The sequence below is a fragment of the Eschrichtius robustus genome, chromosome 4 (genome assembly GCF_028021215.1).
Source record: "Eschrichtius robustus isolate mEscRob2 chromosome 4, mEscRob2.pri, whole genome shotgun sequence".
Lineage (NCBI taxonomy): Eukaryota > Metazoa > Chordata > Mammalia > Artiodactyla > Eschrichtiidae > Eschrichtius > Eschrichtius robustus.
Genome location: NC_090827.1, coordinates 150,872,105 through 150,888,765, shown reverse-complemented (window position 1 = coordinate 150,888,765; position 16,661 = coordinate 150,872,105). Strand labels below are relative to the sequence as shown.

The 16,661-nt window shown below is 46.0% G+C and overlaps 1 protein-coding gene across 3 annotated transcripts in view; it reads left to right on the top strand.

The window, feature by feature from the left end:
* The window catches only part of FAM193A (family with sequence similarity 193 member A), a 172,788-nt gene that overhangs the window by 149,331 nt on the left and 6,796 nt on the right, over window positions 1-16,661 (top strand). For all 3 annotated transcript variants that reach the window (XM_068543553.1, XM_068543552.1, XM_068543554.1), the window contains 2 exons: window positions 1,241-2,090; window positions 12,790-12,871. In XM_068543553.1, coding sequence (XP_068399654.1) covers window positions 1,241-2,090; window positions 12,790-12,871 — 932 coding nt within the window. The remainder of the gene's footprint in view (window positions 1-1,240; window positions 2,091-12,789; window positions 12,872-16,661) is intronic.

The window sequence follows — 16,661 nt, the reverse complement described above, 5'->3', positions numbered from 1 at the left end:
TAGATTCTGTCCTGTGGCAGGTCGGGCCTGCAGACTGGAGGTCCTGGAGTGCCTGCAGGGGCCACTGCGGGAGACACTGTGGGAGTTTGTCCGTCAGGTGCTGCCTCCAGCAAAGCTTTCCTTTAACAGATGGAGCAAGAATTTAAAATAATCTGTACATGAATTGTCAAGTTACAGTTTTTTGAAACCTGTCATTGAATTTTTAACCTAATTTTATGTTTAAGTTATTTAGAAAAACAAGCAAGCTGTCTCTTAAAAATATTGCCTTCTGAAACATCACGAAAAATATTTAAATTCGGAAGGACCTTTACGTTTTCCCACGCAAGATGTTTTTTTCAAAGACTCTTACGAGCCTGAGCCTTACTGGAGCCCAGTGGTGGAGGAGCCGTTCTCCTTACTCTTCCTGGGTGTTTGTTTGTTTCCTTTTTTTTTTTAGTATTTATTTATTTATTTGGCTGCCCCAGGTCTTAGTTGCGGTGCGCGGGATTTAGTTCCCTGACTGGGGATCGAACTCCGGCCCCCTGCATTGGGAGCGCGGAGTCTTAACCACTGGACCGCCAGGGAAATCCCTCGTTTGTTTTCTAATCGGAAGGAATCTTTTCCATTTATGCTCCTGGAATGTGTGTCACTAAAAAAATACAATCTTCGCTTGAGTTGAAAATTAATTTCCTGCCAGTTGGACAGCAGAAATAACCATTGTCTATTTGCCACGTCATGTTGAACATTTTAGGAAGTCATTTGCTCTGTCACGCTAGTGAAAATATATTGGGAATTTTACCTGCTAGGGTGGGAAAAAGAAATTTCGAGCTTTTCAGTACACATTTTCTTGAACGTTGCTTTGCCCCACGTGAACGCATCAGCAGCATTCCCCACCTGGAAAGGTTCTGGCGGCACCGGTGCGGCTGTGTAACTGCTGCCTCGTGATCAGTCTCGTCCTTGTCCGGTTTATCCCCCGCCCGCCGCGCACAGACGGGAGAGCCCACGCGGGGCAGGAGCACGGCAGCTGCTCTGACCTTGCCCTCTGTGCCCAGGGCTAGGGCAAAGGCTCTAAGGAATTTTTTGTTGACTACCACCCCCTGCTTTGATGGAGGTGTGTTTTAAGCTTTTGACCTATTACAACCCCTTTCAGGGTTTCTATTCTTATCACACGATTCAGCTTTTATCTCATTTTTGTGTGTGTGTCTTACTTTTTCGAGCACTTACCGTTGTCCTAAGTTGCCTTTTCCTTTCACATCGGCAGCTGGAGGAGAAAGCACGCCTTGAAGCAGAGGCCCGGGCCCGGGAGCACCTGCACCTCCGAGAGGAGGAGCGGCGGCGGGAGGAGGAGGAGGAGGAGCGGCTCAAAGAGGAGCTTCAGCGGCTCCAGGAGCTTCAGAAGCTGAGAGCCGTGAAAAAGAAGAAGAAGGAGAGGCCAAGTAAAGACTGTCCCAAGTTGGACATGCTTGCTAGGAGTTTCCAGGCAGCCACGGAGTCCGCGCCCAACTCTGACGACATCCACAACGGCTCGCTGGAGCCGACCGAAGACCCAGAAACCTCATCTCGCTCCCCCTCCAGACACGTGGACCACAGAGAGACGGGGCCGGGGCCGGGGGCCGACGGGGACACCACCGAGCCCGCGGCCGCCAGGGACTCCAAGCTCCTTCTGCCCAAAGGGGTCAACGGGAAGCAGCAGGAGCCGCTGTCCTTCCTCCTGGACATGATGCACCACCACAAAGAGGGAAGCAGCAAACAGAAGCTGAAGCAGACCAGTAAAGCGGGCAGTGAGCCGGCGAGGAAGCCCTTGGAGCCCCCCAGAGCCTCAGAGGCCCAGCCCCGGCCCCGGCCCCAGGCTGAGTCAAAGGCCAGAGTGCTTGACCTCACGCCCCTGGCAGAGCACAGGAGGGAGGAGAGGAAAGTCAACAGCAACAACAACAACAGAAAGCAGCTGAACCACGTCCGGGAGGAGAAGCCGAGCCCGGCCCCCGCGGAGCCCGCCGCGCCCAGCGATCACCCGCAGGGCGGCAAGCCGGCGCCAGCAGACTCTCCGCAGCCCAAGGGCAAGAGCAAGAAAAGCAAGAAGAAGAAGGGAGACAGAGGCAGCAGTTCAATCGGTAAATGCAGAGCGGAAAGGGGCGTGTGTCTGGCTGGGGCATCTCGGGCCGAGGAGGGCGCTGGGTCGGGTGCCTCTCAGGGTCCGTCCCTCACGGAGGTGGATGCTGCCGTCTGTGTCCTGGCTTCGTGCTTTGTGTGGCCTCTTCGCCAACAATGAGGGACACGTAGGCATTGTTGTTACATTTGGTTACCTTGAAGTAATTTTAGACTTCCCCCACGCTGCAGGAAAGAGTACGAAGGATTCCCACATACTCCCGTCCAGCTCAGCATGTCACCACACTTGCTTTGTCCTGTCTCTCCCTCTTGGTTACTTTTCTGAACCAAATGAGAGTGCTTTCAGACATGGTGCCCTTTTACCCTGAAATACTGCTGTGTGTGTTTCCTCAAAACAAGAGATTAGATACAGCAAGATACAGATGGGGGTGGGGCACCATGTAGTTGTTGATTTTAACAACTAAACAAAACAAAATGGATACAGTCGGAAACAAAGGAAGCTGGCTGCATTTCCCAGGAGTCGCCGTGGCTGTACTAAATGTGTGCCGCACTAGGTCCTCTGGGGGAAGGAAACCTACCAACCCTCAGGCTAGAGAAGGAACCCTGAACAGACACCGAGGGCAAGTGCGCCGGCCGGTCTCCCACCGCGGTGGGAGCAGGCAATTCTGAAACCATGCCGTGTGCCCCCCCAGGACCGCAAGGAAGGAGACACACTGTGGACCGCGGGGAGGGGGCTGCAGGGAGTGCAGTGTAGTTGTTAAAATCAAGAAATTAACACTGACACAAGACTGTTACCTAGCTGTAGGCTTATTCATGTTTCTCCGTTCATCCCTTTAATGTCCTAGGAAACAAAGTTGTTTTCTCCTGACACAGGATCCAAACCAGGGTCACACGTCATATCTCTTTAATTTCCTTTAATGCGTCAGTTCCTCACTTTCTCACAACCTGACATCTCTAGAGAGTGTGACCCATCCATTTTTTAGAGTAAATGACTATCTAGAGTGATTTCAGTTTGGTGCCGTTTCTTCACAGCCAGGTTCAGATTACGCAGTGCTGGCGGCAGCGCCTTGGGGGTGATGGGTCTGTGTTGGTGGGTGCCCTGCCGTCAGGAGGCACGCTGCCCGGTGGTGGTAACTCTCCTCCTGGGCCGTGGTGCGTGTGGTCGGCCCGTCTCTCCTCTGCCAGGCTGACACCTGACCTGTGCTCACCCGGAGTGTCTCATGGGGAGACGAGTCCCTTATGCCGTATCAGACATTCGTCCACTACTTTTAGCATCGGTCGACGACAGTTACTGCTCAGGGGGATTATTACTGAGCTGTTTGCCTACATCATGCTGACTTTTCTGATGTTATTCCTTCTCCATTTCTTACTCAGCGTTCTACAGGAAGAGCTCTCCTTCCCTGTGTATTTTTTCATTTACTTCATTACTTATATAAGGGCGGGTTCGTGGATTCTTTCTTTACACTCTAGGTTACAGTCCTTTACTAACACTGTTCATTTCGACGCCCCCAGATTCAGTCGGTGGGAGCCCCCTCCGCGTGGCCCCTGCGCCCCGTTGCGCTTTGAGCACTTCTGTGCACAGTTAGATGTCCCGGCTCTGAGACCCAGACCTGGGTGCTGCTGGTGTGTGGTTGACAGGGCCTAGGAGGGGGAGCGTGTGTGTGTACGCGGGCACGTGTGCGCTCCTCGTGCCCCCCCCCCCCAACATCTGTGTCTTTCGGTACCTAATCTCTGCAGTAAAAACCACCCGTTCACCCTGACAACTGCAGTCTGGCTCCGGTGCCACTGCGCTCCCTGCAGCCCCCTCCCCCCGGTCCACAGTGTGTCTCCTTCCTTGCGTCCTGGGGGGGCACACGGGGTGGTTTCAGAATTGCTTGCTCCCACCGCGGAGGGAGACCGGCCGGCGCACCTGCCCTCAGTGTCTGTTCAGGGTTCCTTTCTGTAGCCTGAGGGTTGGTAGGTCTCTTCCCCCAAGAGGACCTAGTGCGGCACATTTAGTACAGCCACGGGGACTCCTAGGAAATGCAGCCGGCTTCCTTTGTTTCTGATTGTATCTATTTTGTTTTGTTTCCCCTCCTTAATCCTGATTTCTTTTTCCCTATCCCATTCCTACTTAGTTTCTTATTTGCTTTTCTGTTTTTTTACACAAAAGGTTGGCATGTTAGAGATGCCTTTCCCCGTGGCTTTTTCCCCACATCCTGTATTCCGAAGGCCCTCCATGTGCGTCCGCAGCTCTTCCTTGTGGTTTCAGGTGCTGAGTGGGCTCCGCTGGACACTGCCCCGCTCTCGGGGTTTGTAATGACACACAGCGGGGCGGAGCGCAGGTGCTCTGCGTCCGTGTTTCTGCGGGAGTGCTGGGTCAGAGGTCAGTGCAGACAGGGCTTGTTGATGTGGCCTGGTCCTCTGAACCCTGCATTGATTGCACTCCCACCCCGTCGAGCCCCTGTTTGGCCACAGCCTCACCAAGAGAGTGTGTTGTCAGGCTTTGTAACTTGAGCCCATCTGTCAGGCGCACTTATTCCTGTAGTTTTCATACGCATTTTTCTCTAATTACAGTGAGGTCATATTTTTAAGGGCTGTTTCTATATTTCTTTTGTGAATTTTCTATTCATATCTTTTTCTCATTTTTAATTGGGTTTTTGGTCTTTTCCTTCCATTTTTTAAGAGTTCTTTATGAATTGGGGATATTAGCCTTTTAACTGCATTGCATGCTACAGATATTCCCCCAGCTTGTTGCCTTTGACTATGTTTACAATGCTTTTTAAGCTGTGCACAAGTTTTCTTTTTTACTTTACATAGTCAGTTCATTGATTTTTTTATTGCCTCTGGATTTTAAATAATTGTTAGATATAATTGTTTGTACTAACACGAAGGTGAAGGAGGAACGTGCCCAACTTTTTTTCTAGTATTAGCGTGGTTTCACTTTTTTCACTTAGCTCCCTGATACATTTATTTGGAGTTTATTCTTTTGTATCGTGTGATGCATGAATCCAGCTTTATCTTTTACAAATAGTTAACCGGTTGTCTCAACACCAGTTATTAAAAAGCTCATCTTGCCCCAGTGACTCAGGATGCTACCGTGTGCTACACCGTGTGTCCTCAGGTCTGTTCTGGAATTTCTCTTCCTTTCCTCTGTGTTCATTCACACGCCATTATTGCATTGAGTTAGCTACTTTAGAGGTTCTGTACATTTTAATGACTTACAGGGCTCTTCTCTCCTCATAGCCTTTTTCAGTGTTTTCCTGGCTGTTCTTTCATGTTTGTATTCCCATAAGAACTTTGATATAAGTGTGCCTAGCTCCCTTAAAAAAAAAAAAAAAAAACCTTGTTGGTATCTTTATTGGTATTGCATTAAATTTATAAGATAATTTAGTGAGAATTGGTGTCTATGATGTTGTTCGTCCTTCCCAAGAACAAGGGGAGTTTTTCCATTTGTTCAAGTCTACTTTATGTCTTTTAGGAATGTTTTAAATTTTCTCTAATAGGTTTTTCACATTTCTTATCGAGCTTATTCCTAAGTATTTAATCTTCCTTGCTTTTAATTTTAATGGGGTGTTTTCTACAATCATACCTTCTAACTCTGTCCATCTGGTGCGGGAGCCAGTCACATGTCACCCCTGAGCACCGAACGGTGGAAGGTGCAAATTGAGGGGGTTGTGAATGTAAAAACATAACCAGATTTTGAAAACCTAGTATGAAAAAAAAAGGAATGTAAAATAACTCAGTATATATTTTTTTTGGGGGGTGGGGGTGGGCGCTGCACTGGGTCTTCATTGCTGCGTGGGCTTTCTCTAGTTCAGGCGAGTGGGGGCTACTCTTCATTGCGGTGCGTGGACTTCTCATTGTGGTGGCTTCTGTTGTTGCGGAGCACGGGCTCTAGGCATGCGGGCTTCAATAGTTACAGCGCACAGGCTCAGTAATTGTGGCACACAGGCTTAGTTGCTCCATGGCATGTGGGATCTTCCCGGACCAGGGATCGAACCCGAGTCCCCTGCATTGGATTCCTTTCTTTTTTTTTTTTTTTTTTTTTTAATATCTTTATTGGAGTATAATCACTTTACAATGCTGTGTTAGTTTCTGCTGTACAACAAAGTGAATCAGCTATACGTATCCATATATCCCCTCCCTCTTGAGCCACCCTCCCTATCCCACCCCTCTAGGTAGTCAAAAAGCACCGAGCTGATCTCGCTGTGCTGTGCAGCTGCTTCCCACTAGCCATCCACTTTACATTTGGTAGTGTATATATGTCAGTGCTACTCTCTCACTTCATCCCAGCTTCCCCCCGCCCCACCGTGTCCTCAAGTCCGTTCTCTAGGTCTGCGTCTTTATTGTTGCCCTGCCCCCTAGGTTCATCAGTACCATTTTTTTTTAGATTCCATATATGTGCATTAGCATATGGTATTTGTTTTTCTCTTTCTGACTTAACTTCACTCTGTATGACAGACTCTAGATCCATCCACCTCACTACAAGTAATTCAGTTTCGTTCCTTTTTATGGCTAACATTCCATTGTATATGTGTGCCACATCTTCTTTATCCATTCATCTGTCAGTGGACATTTAGGTTGCTTCCATGTCCTGGTTATTGTAAATAGTGCTGCAATGAACATTGCGGTACATGTGTCTTTTTGAATTATGGTTTTCTCTGGGTATATGCCCAGTAGTGGGACTGGACTGCTGGGTTGTATGGTAGTTCTATTTTTAGTTTTTTTAAGGAACCTCCATACTGTTCTCCGTAGTGGCTGTATCAATTTACATTCCCACCAACAGTGCAAGAGGGTTCCCTTTTCTCCACACCCTCTCCAGCATTTACTGTTTGTAGATTTTTTGATGATGGCCATTCTGACCGGTGTGAGTTGGTACCTCATTGTGGTTTTGATTTGCATTCCTCTGATGATTAGTGACGTTGACCATCTCTTCATGTGTTTGTTGGCCATCTGTATGTCTACTTTGGAGAAATGTCTGTTTAGGTCTTCCGTGGCAGGTAGATTCTTAACCATTGCGCCACCAGGGAAGTCCCAGTATAATTTTTTTACATTGATTACATATTGAAATGATAATCTTTTGGACATATTTAATTAAATAAAGTATATATTACTAAAATTAATTTCACTTGTTTCTTTTTAATTTTTTCAATGTGGCTACTACAAAATCTTAAATTATGTATGTGGCTCATGTTGTATTTCTATTGGATAGTGCTCGTCTAACTGGTCATTTGTGTATATAACAGCTATTGCTTTCTGTATGTTAACTTTCTTTCTCCTACCTTAGCAGATTATTTCATTGTTTGAGTCTTATTGTTGATTCTCTGGGGTTTTCCAGGTACTCTATTATCTATCTGCAGATAGAGAAAGCTTTACTTCTCCTTTTCCAATTCTTATGCTTCTTGTTTTCTCTTGTTTAATTGCATCATTCTTGAACTTAATGGAAACGTCTGGTGTTTCTACATTAAGATTCTGGCTTTAGGGTAAGGTTTATATATTTTATCATGTTAAGAAAATATCCAACAATTCCTATTTTTTTTTAATTAATTAATTAATTTATTTATTTATGGCTGTGTTGGGTCTTCGTTTCTGTGCGAGGGCTTTCTCTAGTTGTGGCAAGCGGGGGCCACTCTTCATCGCGGAGCGCGGGCCTCTCACTACTGTGGCCTCTCTCGTTGCGGAGCACAGGCTCCAGACGCGCAGGCTCAGTAGTTGTGGCTCAAGGGCTTAGTTGCTCCGCAGCACGTGGGATCTTCCCAGACCAGGGCTCGAACCCATGTCCCCAGCATTGGCAGGCGGATTCTTAACCACTGCACCACCAGGGAAGTCCCTAAATTGGTGTTTTTATTTTTATTTTTTTTAAATGATATTCTTGTCTGCTTACATTCTTTTTATGTATGTATGTATGTATGTATGGCTGTGTTGCGTCTTTGTTTCTGTGCGAGGGCTTTCTCTAGTTGTGGCAAGCGGGGGCCGCTCTTCATCGCGGTGTGCGGGCCTCTCACTACTGCGGCCTCTCTCGTTGCGGAGCACAGGCTCCAGACGCGCAGGCTCAGTAATTGTGGCTCACGGGCCCAGCTGCTCTGCGGCGTGTGGGATCCTCCCAGACCAGGGCTCGAACCCGCGTCCCCTGCACTGGCAGGCAGACTCTCAACCACTGCGCCACCAGGGAAGCCCAATTCCTATTTTTCTTGAGTACTTTATCGGGAATGAGTGTTGAATTTTGTCAAAGGTTTTCTAGTATCTACGGAGATTAAACGTAAGTTTTCTTCTTAGACCTGTTATACTTCATAAAGAATTAGGAAGCTTTTTTTGTTTGTTTTTCATTTTCAGTATTCTAGAGCAATTCGCCTTCCATTGGGACTATTTAGGCTTTAATGATTTGATGGGAATCTTCTGTGCAGCCCCCGGGCCCGGTGCTTTTTTGTGGGGTAGTTTCCTGATGGTATTCTCTCTGGTAATTGGTCTATTTAAGTATTTCTTTCTTCACTGAGGTTAATTTTGCTAAACTGTATTTCCGTAGTAAATTATCTTTTCAGCCAGTTTTCCAGCTTATTTACATAGATGTCTGCAAAGTACATACTTTTTAAAAAATTTCTTTCAGTGGTTATTTTCCTCTTGTCATTTCTCATTTTGTATGTTTGTGCTTTCTTTCTCCCTATTCTATTTGACTCAGTTAATTAAAGTTAATAGTTTATCTATATAATATTTTCAAAAGCCAGGCTCTTGATTTATCAATTAGGTATACTGTTGTTTTTTTCTCTGCCTCATAAATTTCTACTTTTATATTTTTTTCCTGTGCTTCCTTTTGTTTTATTTCATTGTTCTTCCTAAGTTTTTGATTTGGGAATTGAGTTCATTTCATTCCTTCATTTTTACTGATCACAGTATTTAGCGCCTTGAATTTTCTCTGATCATTCCTTTAAGTATATCCCACAGTGTATGATAATGTTTCCGTTTGGTTTCTTCTTTAGAAATTCAGTAATTTCCATGTGGTTTTCTTTTCCCCTTTCACCCAATAGTTTAATAGCTGGCTTTTAGGTCTCCAGGTGGGAGAGCCTTGTTTATGTTAATAATTTCTAGGTTTTGCACACTGTGATCCAAGAGTATTGTTTGTAATATTTCTGCCTCATGAAACTTACTGGTATTTTCTTGGTGACTAGTTTTTGTGACTGCTCTGTGTTCACTTGAGATTCAAGTGTATTTTCTCTGTTATCATGGTATTAAACTAAATATATATTTATATCCATGATATATCTTTGAGTTAGGTTTAGGTTTAGGTCTTCTGTATCCTTACTTGTTTTTTGTCCTCCTGACATGTATTCTGTTATTTATTATTGAGTTTCTGTGTTTTCTTGCATTTCCTGTAGTTTTGCTTTATAAAGGTGGTTTCTTTGTTACTTGGTACATATTCCTAACTAATTTCTTATATTGAATTGTGGTTTTTATTGTTTAAAAATGTCCTTTTTGTTGTGTTTCACACTTTTGGCTTGAATTCTTTGTCTAAGATGGTGATTGCTACCCCTTCTCTCTGTTTCTGTTTGCCTGGTGGGGCACCTTTGTCCTCATCCCTTCATTTCTGGCCTATCTGAGTCACTTGGTTTTAGGTCATTCCCTTGCATGCAGCCGAGACACCTCAGTCCTGCTGTGTGAGCCACATTGACAGTCTTCTACAGGTGAGGTGAGCCCGTTTCCATGTATTGATAGCACAACCGTGACATTATTTTGTAATTATTAGATCAATTTTTTAATACATACATATATGTATGTGTGTGTGTGCGTGTGTGTATATATTTTTTTTTTTTTTTTTTTTTTTGGTGGCTGCACTGGGTCTTAGTTGTGGCCTGTGGGCTCCTTAGTTGTGGCGTGAGCACTCTTAGTTGCGGCATGCATGCGGGATCTAGTTCCCTGACCAGGGATCAAACCCGGGCCCCCTGCATTGGGAGCGTGGCATGTTAGCCACTGTGCCACCAGGGAAGTCCTCTATTTTATATTTTATATTCGCTGATTGTCTCTCTGTGTGAGATGTTTGCCTTTCTTTCTATATATTCTTGGTGTTTAGGAACGTTTGTGACTTTGTACCGGTGCTGCCCCTGCACTTATACCTCTAGTGCCCCATCCCTGCTCCAAATGGGGGCCTGTGGCACCACTTAACTGCCTGGGGGACAGCCGTGCGCTGACCCTGTTTTCTCTACTCTGCCCTCTTTTGCTGTCCTCTCTCTTCCCACTTTTCAGCTGCATTTGTTTCTGCTTTGTCAGAGTGCATAGTATTTGTAGGTTTGCACATGAACACATTAGGTACCCGTGTTGGTCCTCGTGTAGCAGTGTTCCCAGGCACATGTCCTCAAGTAGGGGTCGGGCACAGAGTCCTCCAAGCTCTGGCGAAGCGAACTGTTTCCTGCGGTCTGAACAGTGAACAGACAGCCTGGCGGGTGTGAAACTCTTCAGGTCGCTCTTTCTTGCCAGCCTGCGGTCTGAACAGTGAACAGACAGCCTGGCGGGTGTGAAACTCTTCAGGTCGCTCTCTCTTGCCAGCCTGGGGTCTGAACAGTGAACAGACAGCCTGGCGGGTGTGGAACTCTTCAGGTCGCTCTCTCTTGCCAGCCTGCGGTCTGAACAGTGAACAGACAGCCTGGCGGGTGTGAAACTCTTCAGGTTGCTCTTTCTTGCCAGCCTGGTTAGTAAGTTTTGTTGTGAAAAATGTTTGTCTGATACTGGATCTTGTTATAGTTCCGTCCCATTTTTTTCTTATGCCAAGATTTTCAATACCGGTTATCAGTTCTAATTAGAAGAGTATTAGAAATCACTTTATAATGAGAGCGCTCCCAGCAGGCGTGTCTGCTCTGTGTTTGCTTCTGTGGTTGAAGCAACTCCTCTTCTAGAACTTCTTTATGGAATAACTTGAGTTCGGCCTTTCTAAGACTTTACCTTCCTTACATCTGTAAACACTCCTGGCCCACCTCGCCTTTCCTCGTGCATCACTGTTTCCTTGACCAGGGTCAGCCAGTGGGCCTCTAGGAGATGCCTGTGGTAGGTGTGCAGCGGAGGCCCGATGAACGGTCTCAGTGGCTGGGAAGGAGCGTGTTGTGAGGGTGACTCGTGCGGGCTGGCGGCCTGGACCAGGGAGCTTGGGCGGGGGCCGGGGGGGGCAGACCAGAAGCAGCAGCAATGGGATGGAGACAGGCGTCTGCAACTGTTGACGAGGAACGTGCCCAGCGTGGTGACAGGGGCGACAGGTGGGACACGAGTGTCAGGAAGGGGGTGGGGGGGAGGATCATTTCTAGATCACTGTCAGAAAGGGAGCGGCTGCAGCAGATCACAACGGCTGCGGCTTTGCCCGCATTGGGGGTCAGCTGCCTGAAGTGTGGATGTACAGAGGAGGTGGCTTTATGGACGAGCCGCTCATGAAGGAGGTCTGGAGCAGGGGTGGTTTGGTGGTGTTGGTATCCAGGTGTGGCTGAAACCGCAGGGATACAGCGGCGGGGGGCGGAGTCGAGGGAGACCCAGGCCGCTGCGAGCTGTCTGTGCGGGAGGGGCCGTGGTTGTGCAGGGGGGCGTGCGGGGGCTGCTCGGTGGCCGCGGCGTTGCCGTGAGCTGGCAGATGTGAAGGCACTCCGCACGGCGCTGGGAGTCTTCAGCAGTGTTAGCTGCTGGTATGCAGGTAAACCGCACCTTCATTACGCTGCTGTGCACGTGCCCAGTGATGGGAGGAAAGGGAGTCCTTTACTGAAGATTCCGAAAAATTGTCCCATGCTAAGGTGGGGACAGGGAATGGAGACTGGCTTTAACAGAGCACTGTCGGTGGTCCGCACTCGTCCGTGGGTGGAGCCCGGTGCTGTGCGTACACCGCCAGCGCCCCCCAGCACCCAGGTGTGCACGGATGGAGCCTCTGAGCGCCTGGCAGGTACCAAACAGGGTGGGCAGAGCAGAAGAGAGAATTAAAACCCTCAGAGGCGCCGAGGCTCCCTCATCAGTCATCTCCCTGCTGTAGCCTATTTTCAAAGAGGGTTGTTCAACTGCAAAATGAAATACAGCCTTGCGTTTGGTAGGGACAACCGGAAAAGCTTTTTGATGAAGTCTCTGGATGTTGCTTGGATAAACTGAATGCCTAGAAGAGCCGTCTTCCTCCAGAGGCTGACATCTGGGTCCTGGGTACAGACACGTCCGCGGCGTCTGTTGACAGCCGTGCCCCTGCTCCCCCCACCCCCCACCCCCGCCCTCCCTCCAGCGGGCCCTTGGGGCAGACAGCCTCTGTCTTCTCAAGGGCTCTCCCGGTGGCGGCAGCAGGTATGTCTCTTCTCCCGGGCCGGAAGCAGTGGTTCCTTCACTCAGCACAGGAGTTCGCTAATTCCAGGTGACCTGGATGTTCCCAAGTGCATGAGAGAGGTCTGCCCACCTGTGGCCATTTGCAAAATCTCATTTTTCTTTTTTAATTTTTAAAAAAATTTTATTAGACAAGTTCTCACTTTTTTTTTTTTTTGGCCGCACCTCGCGGCACATGGGATCTTAGTTCCCCGAGCAGGGACGGAACCCACGTCCCCTGCATTGGAAGCACGGAGTCTTAACCACTGGACCGCCTGGGAAGTCCCATACAAAATCTCATTTTAGAAAAGATTTCTAGTTTGTGAACTTGTTGAAATTAAGTAAAACCAAATGCTTTGCTCTGTCCCGCTAAGATGGTCTGCTGTTTAGTTGACTTGCCTCTTTTCTTTCATCTTACAGATGATGTCTTTCTGCCTAAAGATATCGACCTAGACAGTGTGGACATGGACGAGACAGAGAGGGAAGTGGAATATTTCAAAAGGTAATTGTTAAGAGTGTGGTCCGAAAAAAGGATGGTTTCGTGGTTCCCATGCATGACCCTCCCACATAGCATGGCCACTTGTCTTGGACAGAAGTTGTGTCAGCTAGCCAAGCAGCCCGGCTCCTTTGTAGCATTCTAGCACATGAAGGCCTGCCCATGTACATCCCACCCACACCCCGAGCACACACGCACTAGCCTTCTCGCCCACACTCCCACACTTCACTCACTTCTCCCTTCCCGTGTGTGTAAAGCCTGGTTTATGGCAGCATATCTCAGAGTGGTCCTGGACCAGCAGCATCGCCTAGGAACTTGGGACCCAACATCCGTGTTCTCACAAGCCTCCCAGCTGATCTTTGTATGTGCTGGCATTGGAACACAGTGATATGGCATGCTTTTAAGGAGGAAAGTAACATTTTGGATAATTGATTCAGGTTTCCTGATACGCAGACTTTATCAGTACATGTTTAATAATATTTGTCATAATATGTTCAATAATATCTACTATGTGACTCATGGCAAGAAAATTTTTCTTTAAAGTGCCTTGTTCTTTCTTTGGAAGTACTTTAATCTCTTTGTTTCAGAAAGCACGCACACATATACACAGACACAAGAGCAGTTTGCAGTACAAAAGGTCATCAATTCATATCTGAAGTATTGTAAAATTCTAAATGTTTCTTAAAATTATATATATTTATAATGTGTGTGTGTGTGTGTGTGTGTGTGTGTGTGTATTTTTAAATCTTAGCAGATGGTACAGCATTTGCTAAAGTTAAGCGTTCATAGTAAAAACCCTTAACTAGGATGAGAAGGGCCTCTCCTAAAGATGGTGAAGGGAATCCATAAAATCAGTAAATGTTATATACATCATGGTGAAACATTACAAGCCATTCCTTGAGATTAAAAAAATAATAACAATGATGCCCCTTATCACAACTTCTATTTCTAAAGAAATAAAAAGAAACAAAGGGATAAGGATTCGAATGAAGAAGTGGAATTGTCATTCTCCGATGATATGAACGTGTTTGTACAAAGTCCAAAAGAATCTGTAGCTGGCAGGTACCAGCGTGAATTGTTTTTTTAAGTTGATCGATTGATGGATTTGGCTGCGCTGGGTCTTAGTTGCGGCCTGCGGGATCTTTGTTGTGGTGAGTGGGCTCTTCATTGTGGAGCACGGGCTTCTCTCTAGTTGGGGTATGTGGGGGCTCAGTAGTTGTGGCATGTGGGCTTAGTTGCCCCGCAGCATGTAGGATCTTAGCTCCCCAGCCAGGGATTGAACCCGCGTCTCCTGCATTGGAAGGTGGATTCTTAACCACTGGACCACCAAGGAAGTCCCCAATTTTTTTTTTTTTTAATATGTATTTATTTACTTACTGACTTATTTATTTATTTATTTGGCTGTGTCGGGTCTTAGTTGCGGCACGCAGGATCTTCGTTGTGGCATGCAGGATCTATTGTTGCAGCGCGCAGGCTCAGTAGTTGTCGCACGCAGTCTCTCTAGTTGTGGTGCATAGGCTCTAGAGCGCGTGGGCTTAGTTGCCCTGCGGCATGTGGGATCTAGCTCCCCAACCAGGGATCAAACCCGCATCCCCTGCATTGGAAGGAGGATTCGTAACCCCTGGACCACCAGGGAGGTCCCTAAATTACTTGAGTTATTAACACAGTTTGCCCTGAAGCTGGATTCTGGGGAGCAGGGGATAGAATAGGGGCATTTCTTGGATGTAGGCAAAGCTTTGGAGGAATATTTTCCCAAGGGAGACCTGCAGGGTTCGCACACCTTAAAATCATGCATGACCTTATAAACAAAGATTATCAAACACCCAAGACCTAGGAACAACAATAAAAATCTAGAAGTGAAAAATAGAATTATTAAAGTCAAGACCTCAATAAGATAGATAGCTGATAAACAGATTAGACACTGCTGAAGAGGGAATTAATGAACTGGAAGATATATCTGGAAAATGTACCCAGAATGCACCAAGATACAAGGAAAATAGAAAATGTGAAAGAGGGCTGAAGAGACACGGAGGAGTGGCTAAGTCTGACATACATCTAACGGAAGCCCCTCTGAGAGAGAATGGAGACCACAGAAAAGCAGGATTTAAAGAGATAACGATGCCTGAGGATTTTGCAGAACTAATGGGAAATTTGAATCTACAAATTCAAAAGCACAACATATACCAGTAGGATAAACAAACAAAAATCCATTTCTAGACATAGCATATGAAACCAGAGACCATGGAGTGATATTTATTTTACAGTGTTGAAAGAAGATTGTCAGTCTATAATTATGTATCCCACAAAACTGTTCTTTCCCATAATAAAGAAAAACTGTAGGAGCTTGCTACAAAGAGACCTGTTTTAAAAGGAAACATCTAAAATTATACTTTAAGAAAAAGGAAATCGGGAATTCCCTGGTGGTCCAGTGGTTAGGATTCCATGCTTCCACTGCAGGAGGCATGGGTTTGATCCCTGGTCGGGGAATTAAGATCTTGCAAGCTGCGCAGCGTGGCCCCCCCCCCCCAAAAAAAAGAAGAAAGAAAAGAAAAAGGAAATTGACCTCAGAAGATCACTCTAACATACACAGGAAGGAATGAAAAACAGCCTGATAAATCTAGGTAAATGTCTAACTGACATTATGTTTGAAAGAACCCCAGTACTGAACAGCCGTAGTATGTCAGTTAGGTGTGAAATAATCAGAGCTGAGTATCCTGAAGTCCTTCTATTGTTCAGGTAGTTAACATTCAGACTTTAAGCTAAACGGGCAGGACACAATTTCAAGAGCAAGCATTAAAAGAATAGAAATAGGGTGTATAAATCGCTAATCAGTAGAAGGAAAAAAAATCAAAACAGAAAGAGAAAAAATAATAAATGTAGAGAAAGTACAACAAACAAATTTTAAAAAGATGGTAGACACAAGTCCAGTTGTGTCAGTAACCATGATAGGCAGTAAGCAGACAAAAGTAGTTTGTCAGGTTGTGTTAAATTTTTTAAATATATATATACACACACACTTACACACACACACACACACACACACGTATATATTACTGTTTACAAGAACATACCTAAACTATAATGAAAAGAAAGGTGGAAATAAAGAGAAAGGAAAAAGGAAACTGTTACAGTTGTTACTCTCAGACGAAGTATATTTTAACACAAGGGATAGATGAAGTTTGCTAGGTAATGATAAGATGTTCAATTTGTCAGGAAGAAATAGGAATTTTAAACACAAGTACTTAATGAAATAGCCTCAAGATACAAAAAGCAATTTGGGCTTCACAGAGAATCAAACAAATCCACCATCCTGGTGGGAGATCGCAGACCATTTCTCTGCGTCCTGATTGGCTTGAGCAGCCCCAGCCCCCCTGTGAAGATGTGGAAGATCAACACAGCTTGACTGGCAAGCTTAGTCTAATGGATGTAGGTGAAACCCTGCATCCAAGAAACAGAGAGCTGAGTTCTTACACACACGGGGACATCCACAGAAACGGGATATGTGCTGGGCCACAGAAAGCAAGATTCAAACATGTCAAAGAAGGATGTATAATTTGTATTCTCTGACCACAACATGTTGAAGTTGCATGTTTACAATAGGTACATTTTAAGTCCCTAAATATTTGGAAATCTGGAATTATGTAAGTTTAAAATAACTCATGGGTCAAGTACGAAACGACAGTGGACATTTAAAAATATATAGAACTAAAAGATAAGGAAAATATTGCATGTGAAAACCTGTGGAATGCAGAAAAGGTTTTGCTCATGGGTGTGGAGAAAAGGGACCCCTCCTACA